General features: G+C 40.5%; 1 protein-coding gene across 1 annotated transcript; it reads right to left on the bottom strand.

The window, feature by feature from the left end:
• Positions 1-425: 425 nt before the first annotated feature.
• Positions 426-10,801, bottom strand: LOC140329547 (mitochondrial amidoxime reducing component 2-like). Its single transcript, XM_072409887.1, has 6 exons — positions 10,472-10,801; positions 7,669-7,842; positions 6,259-6,424; positions 5,675-5,815; positions 1,630-1,713; positions 426-828 (listed from the first exon to the last, which is right to left on the bottom strand). Exons 1-6 carry the CDS (start codon positions 10,696-10,698, stop codon positions 652-654), a joined length of 969 nt encoding a protein of 322 aa, XP_072265988.1. The 5' UTR covers positions 10,699-10,801; the 3' UTR covers positions 426-651.
• Between the last annotated feature and the right edge of the window lie 65 nt (positions 10,802-10,866).

Here is a 10,866-nt window from a genome sequence, read left to right as displayed (position 1 = left end):
CTCAGCCAATCAGAGAGCACTAGAGGTTTTGAATGGGGAGACTTGTCCCCATTTAGCCTCTAGTGCCACGGATCGCACACTGTTCTTAATAAATGCTGGCTGAAGAGAAGATCCCCGGGGCACTAGAGGCTAAATGGGGACAAGTTTCCCCATTCATTCATCTCTAGTGCTCTGTGATTGGCTGGGGAAAGGAAAATCCTGATGAGGCTTGAGCTGTCATCAGGGTTTACCTTTCCTCAGCCAATCACAGAGCACTAGAAATGATGAATGGGGAAACCTGTCCCTATTTAACCTCTGGTGCCTGGGGATCCCACACTGACAGGAGGATTCCCATGGCTATTCAGCCGTTGGAATCATCCTGTCATTGTGGGATAACCTGGCAAAAAAATAAAAGTTAGTTACACAAATCACACACATTCAATACATTTCATTCATAATTTAACATTAATTTTTATTTTTTCTTAACACATTTTTTTACACACCAATTTGCGCGTGTTTTTAGGGTCGGGTCTATCGGAATTTGAACAGCCATTTTCGGGTCGAATATAAGGACAACCCGAACTTGAACAGCAACACTAGTAAGGAATCTCCAAGTACGTCCAGTCTCGTGCAGGTCCAGTTATTGGATTGGTTGCTTGTCATCAGCAGCATTCAGTAGAATATCTCATACACAGGATCTCCAACTTTAATCATTCCCTTCTTCTTAATTCTCACAAATTGTCCAAAGAGTGGAGATGACTTATAGACCTTCTTATCCTCGGTGTCACACAGCCGGTAACTGGGAAGAGGGGGATGGAAGGCATGGAAATAGTAAGGGCCCTTTAAGACCTGCAGTGCCAAAATCTGAAGCTGACAGTTCCCTGCGGCATGGCAAAATGCTGCTGTGCAACCAGAAAAGGCAAACCCCCGCAGCACAGATCTATAGGTCACAAATGCACAGCCAAAAGACTGCAACCATGCTGCAACCTGCCATGTGCAACCCCATACAAAAAGAAAGGATCCCAATCTTTCCCATTCAATTGAATGGAAGAGGTAGGGACCACGGTTGAACCCACAGCAGAACATTGCAGTTACCTGCGGTTCTGAAATGGCCCTGACCAAACTGAATTGGGAAAATCATCTAATGGGAACTCCAGCTGTCTAAAAGGAGATTTTTCTTTTTTCTTTTCTAAAGCTGCCCCAACCAACCAATCTGGAATGGTTCCTCATCCTATTCGGCTTGCTCCTACTTTCTGCTCATTTAAAAGAGCTCTCAGAACCCAACACTTTAACCTCACCTACCTGTCTTCTTCTCCTAAACCCTCACTACTCACCACCAACCCATATCCCCCCCTATTGTGTGCTACTTCCCCCACCTCCTAGATTGTAAGCTCTTCGGGGCAGGGTCCTCTCACTCTCCTGTGTCACTATCTGCATCCGTCTTGTCATTTTCAACCCTTTTTTAATGTACAGCACTGCATAATATGTTGGTGCTATATAAAACCTGTTTAATAATAATATTATTTTTCCTTTCTATTATTCAGAGGCAATATAGAACAGTGCAATTGAAGTTCTAAATTAGAAAGTATAGAAAAGTTGTATCTTAGACTTAGTTTCATCTTTGGATTCTAGAAATGAAAACACACATACAGTTTGTATCTTTACTGACCGTGGACAAGGCATGACTCTTTGCAACGTCACACTTTCACCAATCTGTATCTCCTTCCAGGTGTCCTAAAATCAGAGATAAAATGATATATAGATATAAATTAGAGAGTTGTCATTATCCAAATACCCTTGCTCTGTCCACATTAATGCACCACAACTTTTCAGTAGCGATACGTCAGACTACAAAGATGGATAGTTGAAGGGGAAAGAAGAACAAGGGATATGGTTTAAAAAAAAAGAGAGAACATTCCTCTAAATAGGGGTAGTTAACTATACAGCATGTCTATATTTATATATTTCATTACAATGAGATATTGTGAACATAATTTTCAGCAAGAAGAAGCAATTCCTCTACTTTACCAATAGGTAACAATCAAATGCAGTAAACCAGGGGTGTCAAACTCTGCCCCCCAACGTTCTTTTTTTGGCCCCCAAAGGAATCCTAAATATGACCTGCAGCTGGCCCGCTGCTGCATTGAAATAGCACTGCTACTACAATTCCTGGCATCACTCGCGTCTATAGACCAGCGGGCTCTCTGCCTATGCGTGGCCCCACATTGGACTGTTTTATGGACGCAAGTAATGCCAGGAATTTTAGTAGCGGTGCTATTTCAATGAAGAGGGAGTTCCAGCAGCGGACCACTCATAAGATTTAGCTCCGCATTGGCCGCCTCTGGCATTTCCAGCACTCCCCCTCAGCTGTTTTCCTTGCTACTCCAAGGCATGGACTTGAATTGCTGAATTTTCATAGAAGAAAAATATTATTATTATTATTATTATTATTGTTAGCCTGTGCAAAAAGGTTACCATTGAAATTTAACTCAGAAGGCTACAAATAGAGAAAAAGGCATAAGATTTTTCCCTAAATAAAAAAAAAAAAAAATGTATACCTTTCTCTATTATAGCCTTGTTCCAGGTTGAATGTGAAGCAAAACCTCTTTGTTTCCATATGAAAAGGGTTTATATCTAATGAGAAGGGAAAAATTTCCTCAGTTTTTTCAATAAATTTCAAGGTTGGCCCACGACTTTGTCTAAGTTTTATACTTTGGCCCTCTGTGTATTTGAGTTTGACACCCCTGCAGTAAACCCTACACAGGACAATACGGGGCAAAATGTTCTACTTTTATGGTATTTACCACCCAAAGTGACATCAGCCTTTGTAAGAACACGGCTTTTCCAAGATTTCTCCATCCTAATTCAATCCTGCAAGCCCCAAATCTAAAATTATCTCACTTAAAAGGATCTGATTGGAAGCTTTTATCTTTTTAAGGCTGCAAGAATCTATCAAGGCATCTTGGTACAAAATCCACAAATGAGACTTAGTACAAATGGTTACCAATTATATGCCATCTCCTGCCCTAAAAACTTTCTTGGAATGGATGAGAACTGGAAAGTATCTACTTCCTAAACCCTGATCAACAAATTGAGGTAGCTGTAATCTTGTCTAAAAAAAAAAAATAATTTCTCTATCCACTTACCTAGATTATACCTACCTCAATGCCTCTAGCATGCAGATCTCCTTCTATGATGGGTAACACTTCCTCTATTAGACACTAAGAATAGTTGGTGATCACTTCCTCTGTCAATCACTAAGAATGGGAAGTGTTTCCTCCATCAGTCACTAAGGATGGGTAGAGCCTTGCTCATCCATCTCAAAGGATGAGTAATCTTTTCCTCATCGGATATTAGGAATAGGAAGTGCTCCCCTCATCTATCTATCTATCTATCTATCACTTAGGATGGGTAAAGCAAATCAATAAGTCTGATTAGTGCTTATTTCATTCCCCATCAAACATTAAGAATGTGTGTTGCTTCCTCTATCAGTGACATCGTGTGGGAAGTGCTTTCTCTTTGAGTAATTATCAATACGAACTTATTAGGGATGAGTATTGCTTCCTCCATTACTCACTAAAGATGGGTAGTGCAAATCAATATAAATGAATACTCTATCCCCCGTCATACAGTAAGGATGAGTGTTGCTTCCTCCATCAGTCACCTAGTATTGGAGGTGATTTTTTTCCCTTACTTAATACAGATAGGAAAGGTGTCCTTCATCAATCACTAAGAAAAGGAAATGCTTCCTCCATCAGTTTCTAGGAATGGGAAGTGCTTTCCCCATAACATAAAAAAGATGAGTATTGCTTCAGAAAATTAGAATGGGAAGGGCTTCCCCCATCAATCTTTAAGGAAGAGTAGTGGTTCCCCAATCAGTTACTAGGAATAGGAAGTGCTACCCCATCAGACACTAAGGATGAATATTGCTTCCTCCATCAGTCACTTAGTATGGGAAATGCTTCCTTCATTAGTCAATAATGATAGGAAGGGTTTGCTCCATCAGTCACTAGGAGTAGGAAGTGCTTCCCCTAATAGACACTAAGGATGAGTAGTGATTCCTTCATTAGTCACTGAGCACGGGTAGAACATTCTTCATCAATCTCTAAAGGTAAGTATTTGTTTCCCCATCAGTCACTATAAATGGGAAGTGCTTTCCCTATCAGACACTAAGGATGAATATTGCTTCCTCCATCAGTCATTTAGTATGGAAAATGCTTCATTAGTCAATAACGATAGGAAGGGTTTCCTCTATCAGTCACTAGGAGTAGGAAGTGCTTCCCCTATTAGACACTAAGGATAAGTAGTGATTCCTTCATTAGTCACTGAGCATGGGTAGAACATTCTTCATCAATCTCTAAAGGTGAGTATTTGTTTCCCCATCAGTCACTATAAATGGGAAGTGCTTCCCCTATCAGACACTAAGAATGAGAAATGTTTCCCCCCATCAATCTCTAAAGAAGAATAGTATTTCCTCAATCACTCAATAAGGATGGGTAGAGCAAACTAATAGGGATCAAAAGTGCTTCCCCATCAGTTAATAAGGATTGGATGTGATTCCCCCAATAAACGTTAAGGATTATTATTGCTTCCTTCATCAGTCACTTAGTATGGGAAATGCTCTCTCTATTAGTCACTTAGGATGGGTCGAGCAAATCAATAGGAGTGAATAGTGCTTCCTCCATTAGTTTCTAAGGATGGGAAGTGCTTCCATCATCAAACACTGAGGTTAAGTATTGCTTCCTTGATCAGTTAGTTAGTATGAGAAGTGCTTCATCCCATAGACAATAATGATAGGAAGGATTTCCTTCATCAGTCAAGGATGCCTCCCCCAAAACATAATAATGATTAGTATTGCTTCCCCCATAAGATACTTGGAATGGGAAGTAGTACTTCTCCAATCAATTACTAAGAATGGGAAGTGCCACCCCTATCAGAGTCTAAGGATGAGTATTGCTTCCTCCATCAGTCACTAAGAATAGGAAATGCTTCCTCCATCAGTCACTGGGGATGGGAAGTGCTTGCTCCATCAGTCACTAAGCATAGGTAGAGCCTTCCTGAGTAGTTGTTCCCCCATTAGACACTTAAAATGGGAAATGTTTCCCCCTGCAATACTTAGGGAAGAGTAGTGCTTCCCCAATCAGCTACTAAGGATGGGAAGTGCTTCCTCTACCAGTCACAAATTATGGGAAGTGCTTCCTCTACCAGTCACAAATTATGGGAAGTGCTTCCTCCCTTAGTCATTAATGATAGGAAGGGTTTCCTCCATCAGTCACTAAGAATAGGAAATGCTTTCTGCCTCAGTCCCTAGGATCAGGAAGTGCTTCCCCCATAAATCCCTAAGGGAGAGTAGTATTTCCCCATCAGTCACTTAGTATGGGAAATGCTTCCTCCATTAGTCACTAATGATGATAAGGGTTCCTCCAGGATATGATCAATATGCTCATTACTATTTCTATTTACCGTAAGTATTATCTTTTGCTAACACCCAAAAAGAACTCACTCTTTTACTAAGTCACTTAGAATAGGAAGTGTTTCCTCCATCAATCACTAAGGATGAGCATTGCTTCCTCCATCATTCACAAAGAATAATAAATGTTTCCCTGATCAATCACTAAGTAAAAGTAGCGCCTTCCCTATTAGTCCCCAAGTATGGGAAGTAATTTCTTCATCAAGAATAAAGAATTTATTTTACCTCTGCAAAGGCTCCACATCCAGAGACCACAATGTTTGGCCGAAAGTTTCTGATGGAGACTTTGTTTTCCAGTTTGGAGTTCAGGTCTTCTAAGGAAGCTTCAGACACTAGCAGGAGGGGGCTGAGGTCAGGGTATGCCACCTGGTGGAGGGTAAGACAATGCCAACATGAAAATACTGACAATGATACTGACGACTCAGCCGGGTTATGGAATCAAATGTAGACTTTTTGTATAATTATAACATTGGTGACAAATCCTGTTGCTGGATCCTTGCAATCTCACATTCACCCTATAATGCAAAGATGCTGGGAATTATGGCATCTATTGTTCTACCTTCTTTGGGTGTCACATCTGATTAACACTGCCACCAGCTGAATACAGAAATGGGAGGAAATAGCTGTGGAGCAGTGTGTAAGCACATTGGCCACATGTCCAATTTGCTACTAGACACTGCATTTTCTGACTTGTTTGTTATTAGAATTTGCTTTGTATAGTTTGAGGTTTCATTTCTAGGTATTTGCAGATAATTATTGCATAATATCTGGTGATCTGAGGAAGTATGCAGCAAATATAAAAGACTCACCCGGTCATTTTCAGAGTATAAGGGATATTCGTTCTTTGGATTCCGACGCTTCATCCTGTCCTCGAACTGTACTAAGCGATAAGTCTGAACATTCTTCAAGAAGTTTGTGATCCACTGAGATGCTTCATCCCCACAATCTCTGCCCGAGACATCATTCCCATGGACCCTCAAAAACAAAAAAATGTATAATAGATGGATTCTTTTCTTGTGTTATCTGAATCCTTCTACATGAAACATACACATATTCTATATAATTTTTTTTATAATTATTTGCCCCTCAACTCAACTGTCATTTTGTTCTGATGTGGAAACAGCATTTACTTTTATGACAGCTGTGCCTTCTGATAACTGGCCACTAGGTGGCAGAATGAGCCTTAGTTCTAATATATAGGAGAGCACAGCATAGGGATTTAAATGCATCCAAATGCAAATCTGGCCGAATTGATGAGCAAAGAATTGATAAATAGACCCCTTGGAGTACAAAATAATCATATTTATAAAAGTGGAAAAAAAAGACAGGATACTTAAAATCCTGCCTTTGGAGCCGCTGGCAAAGGATGACTTAGTTAGGGTCCCCTTTGTGCTGTGCCGGACCATACGTTACCCTATGCGGTATAACATTGCACTGGTTCTTTGCAGTGTCTGAATATCACCTGAATACACCTTACAGGTGAATCTGGACCTGTACTGCAACACACCTGTGCAATGGTGCAATGGGCACTCCTTTCCATGGCACTGAACCAGCACCTCTAGCCAGCTTTATATATTGGAAGGAGAACTGTGTTGTGACTTTTATTGATACACATTGGGTCCAATTTACTAAAGGAATTTATGCTGTTCACCTTCAAGGCTGAATGATCCCCTTGCAAAGGATAATTCACATACCTTAGTGAATGTGGTGAAAATTCACTTTGCAAGAATCTCAATCATGTAAATAGAACTCTAAAAAATAGGATTTCTTTTTGACATGATTGGATGAATGAACTCAGCTACCTTCATCTTAAGTTAAATTGCATAGGTATAATTTGCTTTGCTATGTGAACACCTGATATTCCTTTAGTAAATCAATCTCAATGTATCCAATACCTCTTATGTCAAAGATAAGTAACTAATAATAGTTTTACAATATTTATAGGACCATCTTGGTTTTGTTTGTTAATTCTAACACTTTTCAAATGTCTAATAAAGGCTGAAAATGATTTTATTTGGTGTTTACAGACCTCAATAACTCAAGCAAAGTTTAAGGGGGTGGAGGTTTCAATTAAACTTTTATTTCTATTTCTGTCTCTGTCTTATTTAATTATCTGCTCCTTGTACTGGTGTGTTGCATGCTTGCTCTGGGCATTTCTTTGGAACATGTAGGTGAGGTATCACAATTGTTTAATTATTTTCCAGGATCTGGATGCATACTTGCAGGTAAATATTGCATTGCTTGTTGGTAGTTTCAATGGAACGGCCAGTTTCTCCATCCCCGGCGCACTGAGCGTTATTTGTCCTCGGTCACAGGTCACCGTTATTAGCACCATGCGCGGCTCCTGTCTGGCTGTAACGTGGACTTTGTCCTCTTTTACAACAAGCCAATGTCTGCAATGATATGAAAGGGGGGACACAACATGAAAGGGGATATGGGGGGGATAGGAGAGGGTGGGAGAAGGGGGTAAAGAGAACAAAGAGTGGTTCAGGAGGGGGGGTTCAGGTAAAATGGGAAGGAGTGGGTAATTTCAGACACTAGCAGAAAGGGTTAGGAGAGAAAGAAAAGGGAGGAAGAGAGAAAATAAGGAAAAGAATAGAAAGTAAAAAGTGGAGAGAGGAACACAAAATGAAATAGGGAATTTGGGGGAAGGTGATAACATAGGGGGGATATATGGGGGAGAAGGGGTAGAGATAAAGGGCAGGGTAAGAGAGAGGGTAAGTGGGGGGAAATGGTAGGGGGTAGGAGAAAAGAACGATAAAGACCGAGGGAGTAAGGCCAGGGAAAGGCATTGGGGGAATGGAGAAAAATGGGGGTGAAAAGAAAGGAACACAAAAATGAAAGGGTATGTGCGGCGGGGCTGAGATAGCGTAGGTGGAGAAAAGAGGTGGGGGGGGAGGCGGGAACAAAGAGAGGAAAAGAGAAGGGTGGGTAGCCCCCTGAGCGGTTCATTTCTGTCCGGATTTATATGTCTAAAAGCAGTACATGGTCTTGTAATGTATTTTACATTTAATGATAAACTTTATATAAAAAACACAAAAATCTGGTAAAACAAGGGAGCATAAATAAATAAAAAATACTGAAACCTGTAATATAACTGTACAGTAACATATATATTGTATAATATATATATATATATATATATATACCGGTATATATAATGATTACTTTGTATTGGATTCAATACAAAATAATTGAAAATTCCCGCCACGCTCCCGCACGCACCAAGGCACGCACCAGCGTCACCAGGATCTCCTGGGGAACGTCAGTGCACTCACCCGGGGACAGATTGGACAAAGAGGACAGGGGCAGAGCATGGCAGGACACAGGAGGATGCCGATAGGACCAGGTAAGTCATTATTTTTAATTTTTTTAGCTACCCCGAGTGTGGCTCAGGGTTACCGCTATCAGCTGTTTTTTTTTACCCCACACTTCTGAGAGGATTACCTCTCAGGGGTAGAGAGGGGGTAGAGGAGAGAGAGGGAGAGAGTAGAAGGGGGGGACAGAAATTTCAGTGGGGAAAAGGGGACGCAAGAGGGTTCTACCGGTAGATCGCAAAGGAATGCGGAGCCCTGTGTTACAAAATAAACTCTTCCGCACACAGGCGTTATATAGTCCAAATGCCGTTCCACCATGACTGATGAACATTTGGAAATCTGCTTAAGGCTGGCTACCAGCAACTTCTGTCCGGACTATGCGACTTTGGCTTATTCCATTCAGTTTAAGACATCATCAGAATAAGGTAATGGCCAAAAATGTACAGAATTGTATTGTGCCATACATGTTCATGCTGTTATGCAAGGCAAACAATATATATTTTAAATATAAAGTATACTCGGTATATAGATAAATATATGTTTAGCATTTTTATTGTTGGTAGATCATTTTGACTCATTTCAAAAGTCATTTTAAAAGTGGCTTGCAAGCCAAAGAAGCGTGGGCACCCCTGATGTAGATGGCTGGCTGGGGAAAGGCAGATTGTCAGACTTTGTGCCCCTTTTGTTTTGTTTTTATTTTATTAATATTTTATTTTATTTAGAGCTGGTTCACACCAAAAGGCATATATAACAAATGCATGTTGACACTTTTTGTTGAATTTTACCATGCATTAAACTGCTTTTTTTATTAAAATATGCTTTTTTTATAACATTTTTTATTTTTGAAAAACAAATTTAACAACAAAAACAATACCGTAACCAATCAAAACAAAACAGGGTAAGGGTAAGTACGAGAAATTAATATGCTTTTTTTAACCTCACTTCTTTAAATAAGATAAATAAGAAAATTGCTTTGTATGTTTTTCCTCCATGCACACCTATGTAAAGCTTCGGTGTAAATGACCAACATGGAAGACAAGACATATTATTAATTGTATGGATCCGTCCCTATCTGCCTGGCTTGTACACAAAGGGTTGTCCAGCTGTGACTGAGACTAATCTTGTTGTAATTGCATCATCTTGAGTAAAGTTACATCCCAGTTTATTTGGTACACAACAATGGTGAGTCCTTATCCAACCTATGGGGGTGGGTAATGATTCCACATTATTATTATTATTATTTATAAACAGTATTTATATAGCGCCAACATATTACACAGCGCTGTACATTAAATAGGAGTTTGACAGATACAGACAGTGACACAGGAGGAGGAGAGGACCCTGCCCCGAAGAGCTTGCAATCTAGGAGGTGGGGGAAGTAAAACACAGTAGACCTGATTTATCAAAGCTCTCCAAGGCTGGAGAAGATAGACTTTCATCAGTGATCCAGTAAACCTAGGGTGGATTTCTTAAAAGTCATTGGCTACTGGCAAACGTTTTCAATCCTGGACCAGATCCAATCCAGGTTTGCTGGATCACCCAGGTTCACTGATTAAAGTGCAACCTCTCCGGCCTTGGAGAGCTTTAATAAATCAGAGCCAATAGGAGAGGAGAATGAGAATAATTGCTATGTGTTCCTGCACAATATATTGTAATACATTCTAACGCGTCATACAACTCTTAGCACCATGCAAAGTTTTCATACCTGTCGCTGAATTCTCCATTCTTCAGTCCATACTCCCTGCATTCTGCTCGTTGAAGGGGGATCCCTTTGCATGATTTTATAGGGTAGAGGAACAGTTGTGAGATCTTCCCCACCTTCCTCATCTGCTTCTCCTTCCTCCTAGACACATAAATCCAGGTGACGGCCACTGCGGCACCCAGCCCGGCCAGGCCAATCAGGAAAGAGCGGTGCTTCCAGAGAACCTCCATAGCAGTGTGCGCAGGACAGGTCTTCTTTACAAAGTTTAAAGCAAACCCTGATACTACAGGGCAGCATTCAGCTTAGTTCTTTATGTCAAAACAACTGGATTTGGCTTCTGTCCCAGCCATGTGATCCACCTTCTTTCCTGTTAACTATTTCCCATACTTTTTTTTTTT

This window comes from Pyxicephalus adspersus, chromosome 4, assembly GCF_032062135.1.
Source record: "Pyxicephalus adspersus chromosome 4, UCB_Pads_2.0, whole genome shotgun sequence".
NCBI classification, from domain to species: Eukaryota; Metazoa; Chordata; class Amphibia; order Anura; family Pyxicephalidae; genus Pyxicephalus; species Pyxicephalus adspersus.
Note: the sequence above shows the minus strand (reverse complement) of the source record. Positions and strands in the feature narration are given on the sequence as shown.